Here is a 15147-nt window from a genome sequence, read left to right on the forward strand (position 1 = left end):
GCTTCTTTAAATCAGAGACGTCCCTGGGAAATAGGGATACTTGAAGGATCTGGTCTTTCTCCAAGGAAAATAGGGCTTATATCCGGGCCAATACGGTATATTCTTCTATTGGAGAACTGCCTTGACCAAAGGTGTCCTGGGCTTTGGAGACACTTGAACTCGGGACGCAAAGGAGAAATGGGCTAAGAGGCAGGAACCTTCACCGGGAAACCCCACTGTGGAAGGACATGCGGATCCAGAATTGGCCTCCACAGTCATTTACGGACTCACCGTAAGAAGAAGAAGATGATTCTATTCTTCTATATCCTATCCTTCCATCCTCCCCAGTTTGGCCCAGTTCCCCCAGCAGGTGTTGCAAGGGGTGCCTTTGGCCCTCTATGGCTTCCTTCAGGATTTGGGGGCCGCCTGGCAGGGCCAGTGCGGAGAGGAGCCGGCTGGCAGAGCCACCCAGGGTGAAAAACAAGACCCTCTTTGTCGATTCCCAACAATGGAGAATGGAGAAAATCCGAACAAAGAGGACCATAGATCCTCCAGCAGGAGGGCAGAGAGGTCTTTGTCCCTCAGCAAACAAGGAGAGGCATTGTGGGGAGAAGGAAGGGAGCCCTGAGGGTCATCCAGACCAACCCCACTTCCGATGTTGCAAGGCAACGGTTCCTTCCCCCTCAGCCTTGCTGGCATCCCCTATTTTAGAACGTATTCTTTTTACGTGTTTTATTATATATATATATATATATATATTATGTATTTCATGTTTTTAAAAATGTATTTTATCGTGCATTTCTTTGATTATGTGTTTCAGAATGTATTATTGTTCTTACGTCTTTTATGACTGATGCCAGGACATGAACCCGGGGCAGGAATCTCAGGAATCTCAACATTGAAGCATGGAGTTGGAAGGGACACCCAGGGTCATCCAGACCAACCCCCCTTCCAACACCGATTTCTTCCCTTTGTACGCAAATATTCAGCCTTGCTGGCATCCCCTTCATTTTGACCAACCCAGAAGACATACACCGATAACAATGAAATGAGGGTGAGCAGGGGAGGTTTGATTTAAACCCCATCAACTGAAATCCCTTTTTTTGCATAAAGACTCTGCCTTGCAATAATAATAATAATAATAATAATAATAATAATAATAATTTTCATTAGAATTTACTCGGAGGTCTCAGGGCGGCTCACAAATCAATGCTTCATTAGTGACCTCATCAGCTGAATTTTAAATGAATTTCATATTTTTGTTGGGGGGAAAGTCAAAAGCAATAATGTGGAGTTGTATGCAGCCTGGACCCGTTTTTCATGATTGTGGGACCCCCGAGGGTCGTCCACTCTGACCCCCTGCAAGGCAATATATAAAAAAAGATTTTATAGATAGAATTGGGTGTGGCCATCTTTCAGCAGGAGTTCTATGATTCTCATGTAGAAATACTAAAAATAAAATAAAAACAGGTTGTTACATGTCAACCCTTAAAAAATAGATTTTAAAAATGTTAAAAAATATATATATTAAAAAAAAAATTCTGAGCATATGAGGTTTAGCATCTTTTAAAAACTGGCTTAAAGCATCGTGAATACAGGAATAAAATGGGGTTTGCATCTGCTACTCTAATGCTAAACATACTTACTGTGGGGGCGGGACACTTTTGTTGCAGAAAATGACAACAGATTTTAAATGTAAACGACCTAAATTCCTCTCCTAAGGGAAAAGCACTTTTGTTTAAAAAAGTATTTTGCCCTCGTCAAACATGGCGGCGCCGCCTTCACTGCCCCCTTTCCGCAGCTACTTCCGCCCTCAGTCCCTCCCCTAAACCTCCACTTCCGTCCTCAGGCCCTTTCGCTTCCGCCGCGCTTTAATGGACCTCTGCCTGCCCTCGTCCAAGATGGCCGGGCCGGCTTCGCCCGTCCGCTACCATGGCTCCTTTTGCCCTCACTTCCTCGCCTGCCAGAGTCTTTTTACCGGAGATGATAGGAAGCGAGGGCGACCCTAAGCATGTGCAGAAGGCCCTGCCCAGGCAAAGCCCCTTCAGCCATCTACCCCAAGCTCCTTCTGCACCCCCCTCTTCCTTCCCTCCAAAGGTCCTCCTTTTGGAGGAAGGAGCCTCTCGTGGCCCAGCGCAGTCGGCCTTGGGAACGGTGCTCTGCACGCGCTCAGAGGCTTCCCTGGAGGCTTCCCTGGAAGACTGGATCGTACTAACGAGTTGCAGGGATCCCATGGGTCATGCTTACGATAACATTTTATTCTCTTGTCAATTGTGCCGTTTTAAATGTGCATTTTAGAAGAAGAAGACAAAGAAGTAGTTGTTTTTTTCTGGGGGGACGCATACCCCTAAACATTTTGCGAATCGAAGGGCTGTATTTCAATAGGAGTAGGAAAAGGAGAGTAGCCCTAAACGGGGTTTTTTTTAGGAGGGGAAAGCACTAATAATAATAATAATAATAATAATAATAATAATAATAATAATAATAATAATAATAATTCAACCTGCTGCATCGCACTATCCACGGACCGCCTGCCACCAATATTTCTAGGCTTCTTGGATAAATGTCTCGCCTGTCCCTCGGGGTCTTTTTCAACTCTCCCATTCTATCCTCTCCTTCCTTGGAGATTTGCAAGGAGAGCTTTGATGGCCATCATCATCATCATGATTTTATTATTTATACCCCGCCTATCTGGCTATCTTGGAGGCTCCATAGCGACCTCCCTGGCACTAGTGTCTATCTCGAGGGCTTCAGGGCGACCTCCCCGGCGCACCCAACCCTGCCGAGATGCCACCACTACCACCAAGTCTTGCCTGCCTTGCCTGCCTCTGGGCGGCGCGGCGGTTGTGCTACTGGTGGCACTACTGGTGGCTCCTCCGGGTCCTCCCCTTTCCAACCCGACCCGTGTGCTCGTCTCCGCCCCATGGGCCGCCTCCCCCAGCGAGCTATCTCGAAGTGGGCAGCGCCACCATCTAGAGATCTGGCTGGATGCCACAGAGGGACAACTGTTGGACAGCTCGGGCGAAGGCTTGGTGGTGGCATCTCCAACGGGTTGGGGTGTGCCAAGGAGGAGTTGGCTCCCGAACCACGGAGACAGCGGGTTGGCTGGCTTGGAGTGGCATGGGAAGCGGGCGCACCTCGGAGATCTGGGCAGAGTTGGCCGCGCCCAGGAGATCGCTGGGTTCTTCTGGCTCAGAGGAGACCTGTCCTGCTCAGGAGCAGCTGCTGGACTGCTTGGGCAAGAGGAAGAGCTTGGTGGTAACATCTCAGCAGCGTTGGACGCGGCCAGGTCTTCAGGGAACCCTCCAAGATTTACCGGTTGGGTCCTCCTGGCTCAGAAGAGTCCTTTCCTGGTTGGGGGCAGCTGGGGCAAGAGGAAGAGCTTGGTGGTGAACATCTTGGCAGGGTTAGTGGTGGCCAGGTCTTCAGGAACCCTCTGAGATATACTGGTTGGCTCCTTCTGGCCGGGCGCTTAGCTGAGAGCAGCGGGACCCGTTCTCCTGGACCGTGGTGGGCCACCACTGCTATCTCCACTGGTGGTTCCTCACCTCTGCTGAGTCCTGCCCAGCGCCATGTTGACCTTCTCTGAAGAGGAGTGGAGCCCTTGACCAGCCCCGAGGAGGAGAGCCCATGGCAGGGCTACCAGTGTAGCCCCAGGGGCAACCTCACCATGATCACCACCAACCAAGCCTTGGTGCAGCTGGTCTGCCAGAAGAACCTCTACTGGCCCACCGACAGGACCCTCCTCTCCATCCTGCTGTTCTTCCGCAGGTGGGTGTTGTTAGGGAGGTGAGGGGGGCATTCGGTGGCACCCCAGACCAGGACCACCTTCCTGGGTGCTGGAGCTGAGAGACGTGGCTTGGGGCTGGATGACCACCACTGATGGTCCCATCCTTCTTTTTGGTTCTGCCTCCTTGGCTGTGGCTGGGAGGACGCTTCCCCGGAACAATAGGAAGTGTGCGAGCTGACACATGTCATGTGAGTGTGTCTGGGCATGCCTTACCACACGTGTCTCCGCACGTCGGGGCCCAGAAGCAGCTGGAAGATCCCCCGAGGAACGGGAATGTGGAATCAGAGGGTACCAGGGGTCATCTAGTCCAACCCCAAGCAAAGCATCATGAAATCATAGAATAGTTGGGCTCAAGGAGGGGGAAACCCAGCCAGATAGGCGAGGTATAAAAATTGTTGTTGTTGTTGTTGTTGTTGTTGTTGTTGTTGTTGTTGTTGTTGTTGTTATTATTATGTCATGATTCCAGAACTGAATTCGCCGGGTTGGTCAATAGGAAGGTGGTGTCAGCAAGGTTGAGCCTTTGTGTAAAACCGGGGAAAACAGAAGACATCATAGGATTGCTGCGTCGGAAGGGAGTTGGACTGGATGACCCTGCGTATCCCTTCTATTACATAAGAAAAGACATAAAAATAAAAATACATTAAAAAATACATAAAAATTAAAATGCACAATTGCAGGGCAGGGGGTTGGACTGGATGACCCTCGGTGCCTCTTCCAGCTTCATGCTTTGATGTTGAGATTCCTGCCCCGGGTTCATGTCCTGACATGCCGGCCGGCTGGGGACTGGGAGTCCTGCCAAGCAGGGAGAAATAGAAATAAATAGTAATTTGGATCAGGAGAGGAGGGGAAGAGAACGGCATGTTCTTCTTCCCAGGAGAGAGGATGGAGGTGGCGGGTTTGAGATCTGCACTCCAACATTATCTGATCTGATTCATTGGGGGGGGGGTGAGGTGGATTAGATCTTTCTATACTGAGATGCCTGCTTTGGGGGGGTTGGTCTGGATGACCCTGGGTGTCCCTTTTTTATGGGGATTCCTGCATTGCAGAGGCTTGGACTAGATGACTCTGGGTGTCCCTTCTATTGCATAAAAAATACATAAAACTAAAAATAAATAATAAAATGCACAATAGTAAAATAAAACACCTAAAAATAAAAAATAGATAATAAAATATGTAGTAATAATAATAATACCTTTATTGTCAATGTACAACCTGTGTACAATGAAATTAACCGAGCCTCCGTCGGTTTTTCTCGCTCTCCTAAGGCAACGATCCCTTGCAATGTCATCTAGCGGGCTCAGGGGACAGCCCATGATAACATGTGCTGTGTTCACCACCCTCTGTAGAGACTTTCTGTCCATGGCTGTCAAGCCAACGTACCACACACTGATACACTATGAGGGGACACTTTCTATTGTGAACCAGTAAAAGGAGGTCATCAATTGTTGTTTAACATTGTTCTTTCGCAAAGACCCTGAGGAAATGTAGTCTCTGTTCGACCTTCCTAACCACCTGAGTTATACTGTTTTTCCAAGTGAGGTCTTCACTAAGGTAAACTCCCAGGAATTTAAAGGAAGAGACTCGCTCTACACAACCCTCCCCCCCCCCAATACACAATGGAGCTAGTTCCCCTCTCTTCCTCCGAAACTCCAACACCATCTCCTTTGTCTTGCTAATATTTGTTGTTCTTGTTGTTTAGTCGTGTCACTGCTGAGTTTTCCAAATTTGCTAGCATATTGAGTGTAGCACCTTAACAGCATCATCTTTTAAAATTTTAAATAGTTCAGCTGGAATACCATCACTTCCACTGGCCTTGTTATTTGCAGTGCTTTCTAAGGCCCATTTGACTTCACTCTCCAGGATGTCTGGCTCAAGGTCAGCAACCACAATACCTGGGGTGTACGAGACATCCATATCTTTCTGGTACAATTCCTCTATGTATTCTTGCCACCTCTTCTTGATGTCTTCTGCTTCTGTTAGGTCCTTACCACTTTTGTCCTTTATTATGGTAATCTTTGTACAAAATGTTCCTTTCATATCTCCAATTTTCTTGAACAGATCTCTGGTTTTCCCCATTCTATTGTTTTCCTCTATTTCTTTGCATTGCTCGTTTAAGAAGGCCTTCTTGTCTCTTCTTGCTATTTTTTGGAAATCTGCATTCAATTTCCTGTATCTTTCACTATCTCCCTCGCATTTTGCTTGCCTTCTCGCCCCCACTATTTGTAAGGCCTCATTGGACAGTAACTTCACTTTCTTGCATTTCCTTTTCATTGGGATGGTTTTCGTTGCTGCCTCCTGTATAAAGTTATGAGCCTCCATCCATAGTTCTTTTTTAAAAAAAGATATTTATTAAAATTTTCAATATTAATACAATACAAATCAAAAAAGAAAAAAGAAAAAATAACAAAAATACAAAAATAAAAATAATTAAAAACACACAAAGTTTCCATAACTTATTTTCCATTAACTTATTTCCCAGACCTCCTCATACCTCCCTTTTTTGTATTTGTTTTTGTATTCCAATTCAAATTGTTAGTTCAGCAAATCCTTATTGATAAGTTTTAACCTGCTTCTAAACCTTTTTTTCCATATTCTCTTAAAACATTACAGCTGGAAACCACTTAATTTCTATCCGACATCGTTCTAACATTCATTGATTTTGCAATATTTCTGTAAATAGTCTTTGAATTTCTTCCAATCTTCTTCCGCCGACTCTTCTCCCTGGTCTCGGATTCTGCCAGTCATTTCTGCCAATCCCATATAGTCCATCACCTTCATCTGCCATTCTTCCAAAGTGGGTAGATCCTGTGTCTTCCAGTACTTTGCAATAAGTATTCTTGCTGTTGTTGTGGCATACATAAAGAAAGTTCTATCCTTCTTTGGCACCAATTGGCCGACCATGCCCAGGAGAAATGCCTCTGGTTTCTTCAGGAAGGTATATTTAAATACCTTTTTCATTTCATTATATATCATTTCCCAGAAAGCCTTAATCCTTGGGCATGTCCACCAAAGGTGAAAGAATGTACCTTCATTTTCTTTACATTTCCAACATTTATTATCGGGCAAATGATAAATTTTTGCAAGCTTGACTGGGGTCATGTACCACCTGTAAACCATTTTCATAATATTCTCTCTTAAGGCATTACATGCCGTAAACTTCATACCTGTGGTCCATAACTGTTCCCAGTCAGCAAACATGATGTTATGTCCAACATCTTGTACTCCTGCCCAGGAGGACTCCCCTGAGTGAGTGCTTGAGGGCCCTGCTCTTGCCACTTACCATCTGGCCTGGGGCGGGGCCTGAAGCCTCACAAGGACTGCTTGCTGCTTGCTGCTGCTCCCCAGGAGGACTCCCCTGAGTGAGTGCCTGAGGGCCCTGCTCCTTCCTGCCACTTACCATCTGGCCTGGGCGGGGCCTGAAGCCTCACAAGGACTGCTTGCTGCTTGCTGCTGCTCCCCAGGAGGACTCCCCTGAGTGAGTGCCTGAGGGCCCTGCTCCTTCCTGCCACTTACCACCTGGCCCAGGGCGGGGCCTGACAGGCCTCACTAGGGCAGTTGTTACTGCCAGAGGGGCACAGAGTGTTTTTAAAATGTTTTTTAAAAAAATTCTTTTGATTTTTTGTATGTGGGGGTGGGATGGATGTTTGGTTGGGCTTGGGGAGTTATTTTTTATTTTGATGTTTTTGTAATTTTTACATTTTTCTTTGTACTGTTTTATTGGTTTTGTTTGTTTGCTTAAGGTGTTATTTTGTTCTTAGGGGGAGGGGTCAGAGCTGCCGGGGAGTGGGCCCCAGCCCACAAAATGGCTGGGGCATGTTCCACAGGGGGGGATGCACGGGTACAACCGATCTCAGTGATCACGGGTAGGAGGAGGAGTTACGCTAAGACTAGACCATGTCATTACAGAGGGGGCAGGTTTAGTCGTTGTCTGAGGACTATTCCTGCCTCCGGGTCTGATCCTGACCGGATGGATACTAGAATCAGCAAGGGATACCCACATGACCTGAAGGTGCTGCTGTGCAATGCCAGGTCAATGATTCATAAGACCACTGCCATCCATGACTTGATCATGGATGGAGGACTTGACCTGGCATGTGTAACAGAGACTTGGTTGGATGAAGCAGATGGGCCTGTCCTTGCCGCTGCTTGTCCACCAGGTTTCTCTTACGCACAGCAACCCAGGTCATGTGGGCGGGGAGGGGGGGTTGCAGTGATTTTTAGGAAGTCATTAGTTGGCACCAGGCGTCCTATTGGGAAGACCCAGTTTTCCGAGTGCATGTTCTGGAAGTTGGGCAATAGGGGCAGTACAGGATTCCTTTTGGTGTACCGACCTCCCCGCTGCACCAAGGATTCCCTGCCCGAGCTGCTTCAAGTCGTGGCGGATGTTCTCCTGGAGACACCTAGCTTGGTTGTCCTAGGGGATTTTAACATCCATGCTGACACGACCTTACAAGGGGCCGCTCGGGACTTCGTGGAAAGCATGGCCTCCATGGGGCTGTCCCTGAATAAGTCTGGCCCAACCCATAGCCGCGGACATGCCTTGGACCTGGTGTTTACCTCTATGGATGTTGGTGATCTGACACTAAGTAAAAGCGAAACGAAAGAAGTGCCATGGTCAGATCACTTCCTGGTGCAACTGGACTTCTCTGCGATCCATCCCCTCTGCAGGGAGGTGGGACCGATTCGGATGGTCCGCCCCCGCCACTTAATGGATCCAAATGGTTTCCAGAGAGTGGTAGGGGATGCTTTATCCCATGTTGATGGCCTTTCAGCCGATTCCCTGGTGGCCCGCTGGAATGTGGAGTTAACCAGGGCTATTGACTGTTTGGCTCCGAAGCGCCCTCTCCGATTGCATGGAGCCCGGAGAGCCCCGTGGTTTTCCACGGATCTGAGGGCAATGAAACAATCGTTGAGACAGCTAGAGCGCTGGTGGCAGATAACTCATTCCGAATCTGACCGGACACAGGTTAGAGCTCAACGTCGAGCCTACCAAGTGGCGATAGCGACGGCGAAGAAGAATTTCTTCACCGCCTCTATTGCATCTGCAGAAAACAGCAGCAGGAGACTTTTTCAGGTGGTTCACAATTTAGCGAAACCACCTGCAACATCGGGGCCCAGTACGGGCCACATGTTCTCCTGCAATGACTTTGCAAAGTTTTTTGCAGATAAAATCGCTCAGATTCGGGAAGAAGTAGACTCCACCGTGGGAGCAGGGCTGGGGCGGGAGAGTGCTAGAGTTCTGTCTAGTCAAGTTGAGTGGGATCAATTCCAATCTGTTACCTCCGAGGATGTGGACAGGCTGCTTGGATGAGTGAAACCAACCACCTGTCTCCTGGATCCTTGCCCATCCTGGCTTATAAAAGCTAGCTGGGAAGGACTGGGCGATGGGCTTCGTGGGGTGGTGAATGCTTCCCTCCGTGAGGGAGCCTTCCCAGACGTGTTGAAAGAGGCGGTTATTAAACCGTTTCTTAAAAAACCATCTTTAGATGCGGCCACGATGGCCAACTATCGCCCAGTCTCAAATCTTCCATTCTTGGGCAAGGTGATTGAGCGAGTGGTTGCTGAACAACTCCAGGCACGCCTGGAAGAAGCGGACCATTTGGATCCCTTCCAGTCGGGATTCAGCCCTCATCATGGGACTGAAACTGCCTTGGTCTCACTGGTTGATGATCTCCGGCGGGCTAGGGACAAAGGTGAGAGCTGTTTCCTAGTTCTGCTGGATCTCTCAGCGGTGTTTGATACCATCGACCATAACATCCTTCTGGACCGTCTTGAGGGGCTGGGAGCTGGGGGCACTGTCATACAGTGGTTCCGCTCCTTCCTCCTGGGCCATGTTCAGAAAGTGGTGGTGGGGGATGAGTGTTCAGAACCCTGGGCTCTCACTTGTGGGGTGCCTCAGGGTTCTGTCCCCCCCCCCTGCTTTTCAACATCTACATGCAGCCGCTGGGAGAGATCATCAGGAGGTCTGGGCTGGGTGTTCATCAATATGCGGATGATACCCAGCTCTACCTCTCTTTTAAATCAGAACCGGTGAAGGCGGTGAATAATAATAATAATAATAATAATAATAATAATAATAATAATAATAATAATAATTTATACCCCGCCCATCTGGCTGAGTTTCCCCAGCCACTCTGGGCGGCTCCCAATCAGTGTTAAAAACAGTACAGCATTACATATTAAAAACTTCCCTGAACAGGGCTGCCTTAGTCCTGTGTGAGTGTCTGGAGGCGGTTGGAGGATGGATGGCGGCTAACAGATTGAGGTCGAATCCTGACAAGACAGAAGTACTGTTTTTGGGGGACAGGAGATGGGCAGGTGTGGAGGATCCCCTGGTCCTGAATGGGGTAACTGTGCCCCTGAAGGACCAGGTGCGCAGCCTGGGAGTCATTTTGGACCTTTGAAGGTGACCCGGAAACTACAACTAATCCAGAATGCAGCAGCTAGACTGGTGACTGGGAGCGGCCGCCAAGACCATATAACACCGGTCTTGAAAGACCTACACTGGCTCCCAGTACGTTTCCGAGCACAATTCAAAGTGTTGGTGCTGACCTTTAAAGCCCTAAACGGCCTCGGTCCAGTATACCTGAAGGAGCGTCTCCACCCCCATCATTCTGCCCGGACGCTGAGGTCCAGCGCCGAGGGCCTTCTGGCGGTTCCCTCATTGCGAGAAGCAACGCTACAGGGTACCAGGCAGAGGGCCTTCTCGGTAGTGGCGCCCGCCCTGTGGAATGCCCTCCCATCAGATGTCAAAGCGATAAACAACTACCTGACATTCAGAAGACATCTTAAGGCAGCCCTGTTCAGGGAAGTTTTTAACGTATGATATTTTACTGTATTTTTGGTTTCTATGGAAGCCGCCCAGAGTGGCTGGGGAGGCCCAGCCAGATGGGCAGGGTATAAATAATAAATTATTATTATTATTATTATTATTATTATTATTATTATTATTATTATTATTATAGCAGATTTCACCGTTTCATCCTGAGTGTTCCATTTCAACAGCAAGTTATACATCTTTGACAAAATCTTAGTTTTAGGTTCTAACAGCTCTGTTTCTAATTTTGATTTTTCCACCTAGAAGCCAATTTTTTTGTCCAAATTATATGCCTCCATTATCTGATAATAATGAAGCCAATCTCGCACTTTATTTTTTAATTTCTCAAAACTCTGCAATTTCAGTTTATCTCCTTCTTGTTCCACAATTTCCCAATATTTTGGCCATTTGGCCTCCATATTGAGCTTTTTCTGAGCTTTTGCTTCCATTGGTGACAACCATCTTGGGGTTTTATTTTCCAATAAATCCTTATATCTTATCCAAACATTAAACAATGCTTTCCTGACAATATGGTTTTTGAATGCTTTATGTGCTTTAACCTTGTCGTACCATAAATATGCATGCCATCCAAAAACATTGTTAAAACCTTCTAAGTCCAAAATGTCTGTGTTCTCAAGAAGCAGCCAGTCTGCTGATTCATAGTAAAGTTTGAAGTCTGGCAGGGCAAGTCCACCCCTTTCCTTTGCATCAGTTAATATCTTAAATTTTATTCTGGGCTTCTTGCCCTGCCAGACAAATCTAGAAATATCTTTCTGCCACTTCTTGAAACAGTCCATTTTGTCCACAATTTGCAGTGTTTGGAACAAAAACAACATTCTAGGCAATACATTCATCTTTATAGCTGAAATTCGACCCAACAAGGAAAGCTTCAAATTTGACCAAATTTCTAGATCTTTTTTCACTTCCGTCCAACATTTTTCATAATTATCCTTAAATAAGTTCCCATTTTTAGCTGTCATATTGATCCCCAGATATTTCACTTTCTGTAATGGTTGTGAGGGGTTACTTGTGCGTAAATTGCCTTCAGTTTAGTTAGTTTGCTTGCCCAACCATGCTTAGGGTCAGAGCTCGCCCTCCGTGACCTGTTAGTCACTTGCAGAATCCGAGAGTGGGCGTCTCTTGAACCTCTTCCAGCATAAAAGCTGTTTGACCCCGAGTCTCCTCCTATGTTCCCTGCGCGGAACGCGTCTGCGCAAGTAAGGGGAAGGCAGGGGCGTCCCAGCGCTCTCTCCACTAGTTTCGGGTGAAGGGTCTTGGAGCCCTGTCACCAATTCCTCCATCTCCCTCTCTTCTCTATGGGTGTTACGCTGAAATCCTTCCCCCCTGCTAGTCCCCTCTCTGGCATCGCTCGGGAGCCCTGCCTCCGTTTCTTGCTCTGATGGCAGTTCCCTGACATCCACCTCCTCCCCAGGACCCCCTCCAGCCCCGGCCTGACCCTGTGACGGGACCTTGTCCCTTTCTTCAGCCGACGATGCCGGGAACCCCCGAAAGGAGCTGCTGTCGTCGTCCGTGGACTCAAACACCGCTTCCCACCTGCTCCAATTTCTCACGGGCGGGGCTTCCCAATCTGATTCCTCCTCTCCTGACGATTCTCCTCCTTCCTCCTGGGAAGCCGGAAAACCCACGAAATCCTCCTCCTCCTCATCGGTGGTGGCAAATTGCTCCTCCCAGAATCTCTCAAGGGGTTTGGGCTTCCTCGGATACCTGTTGTGGAACTCTTCCACCAGATATCCATCATCTATTTCCCCCGCAGGAACCCACGTGTTTTCTGACTCGGGTTCCCCCTCCCAAGCCACTAGGTACTCCACCTGCCACCCTCGCCAGCGCGGATCCAGGATCTCCATTACCTCGTGGTGGCGTTCCCTCTCTTCCATTAGCGGGTGTGTGAGCCCTTCCCCTCCTGCCTCCTGGACCCTCCACTCCCCTCTGTACGGTGAGAGCAGCGACCTATGAAATACCGGGTGGATTTTCATGCTGTCTGGCAACTTGAGTCGGAACGCCACCGGGTTCACTTGGTGTGTCACCTCGAATGGTCCCAGCCGTCTTGGCCTCAGTTTCTTACACCCGCCCTTGAAGGGTAAGCCTTGTGTGGATAACCACACCCGGTCCCCCACCCTAATGGTCTCCCCTTCCCGGCGACGTTTGTCTGCTTGTCTCTTGTACACCTCCTTGGCCCTATCCAGGTTCATCTTAAGCTGCTGGTGCAGGGCTTCCATTTCTTCCACGAACTGCTCTGCGGCGGGCACGCTCCTGTGGAGAGAATCAGAACTTACAGGGTTAAGAAGTTCTGAGTGACGTCTCATATTCCTGAGGCGTGGCCAGTTTTCACAGAAGGGAGTGTTCTTTGTCTGTGTGTTCAGTTTGTTCTTCCGTTCTCTGACGGTGAACAGCAAGATGTCGGGCGTGTTCACCGGGTCTGATCTATGTCTGATTTATGTTGTTTTTCTACACGATTAAAGACTGAGAGCTAAGCCAGAACGCTCGTCTGTAGCCTGATTTATCACACACGCACTGCATCAGTTTTCTACGCTGCGAAAACTCTGCTACAAGTAGCTGACGGTAACCAGAGCTGCGCAAGGAAGTGTGCCGGGCTCCAAAAGGCTATACAATAGCCATAAATTTCGCCATAGCTCCACCCTTCCTCCCCTCTCCCAGGAAAAGCCCTGGGGTGACACCCATAATTAGCCATGAACGGGCTCATCCCCGTGGACACATGCTCAGCGTTGTTATACGCAAACTCCGCTAGTGCTAGCTTCTCTACCCAATCGTTCTGTCTCTTGTTGACGTAGCAGCGCAGGTATTGCTGTAAAATGCTGTTCGCTCTCTCTGCTTGCCCGTTGGTCTCCGGGTGTCGCGCCATCGAGAATCCCACTTCCACCTGCAATAAGTTCATGAGTCTCCTCCAGAACCTCGAGGTAAATTGTTTCCCTCGGTCGGAGATAACCCTCGAAGGATCCCCATGCAACCTGAAGATGTGATCCACAAACAACCGGGCGGTTTCCTCGACCGTTACTGCATGTGAACACGCTATAAAATGGCACATTTTGGTTAGCAGATCTACTACTACCATGACTGCTGTCTTCCCTCTGGATTTGGGTAAATCTGTCATGAAATCAATCGACACAACCTCCAATGGTCTCCCCGGTGTGGGTAAGGGTTCCAGTAACCCTGCCGGGGCCGCCCTCTCCCCCTTGGCCCGTTGGCAGCGGTCACACCCCCTTACGTACATCTTCCCTCACCCTTGGCCACCAGAACTGCCTAGTAACCAGTAACATAGTTTTGTGCTGCCCAAAGTGCCCTGCAGTTGGGTTGTCGTGAAGCTATTTGAGCACTCTTTCCCGCAGGGCTTCTCCGGGCACATACATTGCTCCCTTGTAATACAGCAGTCCTTCCCTTTCCTCAAAGCCTCCCTGGTCTCCCCCAGTTCCCCTGAGTTCCCTGATTCTGGTTTGGGCGAATTCGTCCTGGTGAATCAGCTCGGTTAGTTCTCGTTTCCCAACCAATGCTCCCCCACAAACCCATCGTTCCTCAGGGAACACGTGTCGAGCTTCCGGCGGTCCTTCTCCTTCCGTATACTCCGGCTTCTGGGAAAGCGCGTCTGCCCTCACGTTCTCTTCCCCCGGCACGTACTTGATCTCAAAGAAGAACTTGAAGAACTCCTGTGCCCATCGAATCTGTCTCTGGTTGAGGACTCGAGCTGTTCTCCAATATCCCAAGTTCTTGTGATCAGTGCAAACCTGAATCTTGTGCTGAGCCCCTATTAGGAGATGTCTCCACTGCCGAAACGCTGCATAAATAGCTAACAGTTCGCGATCATACACCGTGTAGTTCTGTTCCGATTTGTTCAGTTTCCGTGAGAAGAAGGCGCACGGCCTCCAGGTGTGTTGGCTCCGTCCCGGCTGCAGCAACACCGCTCCAATGGCTCTGTCTGATGCGTCGGTCTCCAGCCTCATCGGCTTCTGCAGATCCACGTGCAGGAGCTGTTCCTCCGAGGCGAACGCCTTCTTTAGCCTTTCGAAGGATCGTTGGGCACTTTCCGTCCAGACGAACTTCTTCTTGCTACTGAGACAATCCGTGATGGGTGCGGTCAAGTGGGCGAAGTTCTTGATGAACTTCCGGTAGAAGTTGCTGAACCCAAGGAACCTCTGCACATCCTTCCGGGTTTGGGGGGCCTTCCATTCCAGCACTGCCTGCACCTTGCCGGGGTCCATGGCTAGTCCTCTGTCCGACAACTTGTATCCCAGAAATTCCACTTCTCTGGCGTGAAATTGGCACTTTGCCAGCTTGACCCACAACTGGTGCTGCTGTAGCCTCTTCAGCACTTCCCTGACATCCTGGACATGCTGCTTTTCATTGTCCGAATAGATCAGGACGTCGTCCAGAAATGCTACGCAGTTTTTGTACAGCAGGGGGCCCAGCACGTGGTGCATGAAGCTTTGAAAACAGGCTGAGCCCGATTGTAATCCAAATGGCATGACTAGGTACTCAAAGGCCCCTAGGGGGGTGAACATGGTGGTTTTCCATTCGTCCCCCTTCCTTA

The 15147-nt window shown here is 48.9% G+C and overlaps 1 protein-coding gene across 1 annotated transcript in view; it reads left to right on the forward strand.

The window, feature by feature from the left end:
- LOC310835955 (uncharacterized protein) overlaps positions 1–9717 on the forward strand; it is a 158108-nt gene extending 148391 nt beyond the window's left edge. The window contains exon 2 of the mRNA XM_083720921.1: positions 7991–9717. Within this exon, the coding sequence (XP_083577047.1) occupies positions 8046–9080 (1035 nt within the window). The 5' untranslated portion in view covers positions 7991–8045 and the 3' untranslated portion in view covers positions 9081–9717. The remainder of the gene's footprint in view (positions 1–7990) is intronic.
- Positions 9718–15147: the final 5430 nt, after the last annotated feature.

This window comes from Podarcis gaigeae (genome assembly GCF_964106915.1).
Source record: "Podarcis gaigeae genome assembly, chromosome: W".
NCBI classification, from domain to species: domain Eukaryota; kingdom Metazoa; phylum Chordata; class Lepidosauria; order Squamata; family Lacertidae; genus Podarcis; species Podarcis gaigeae.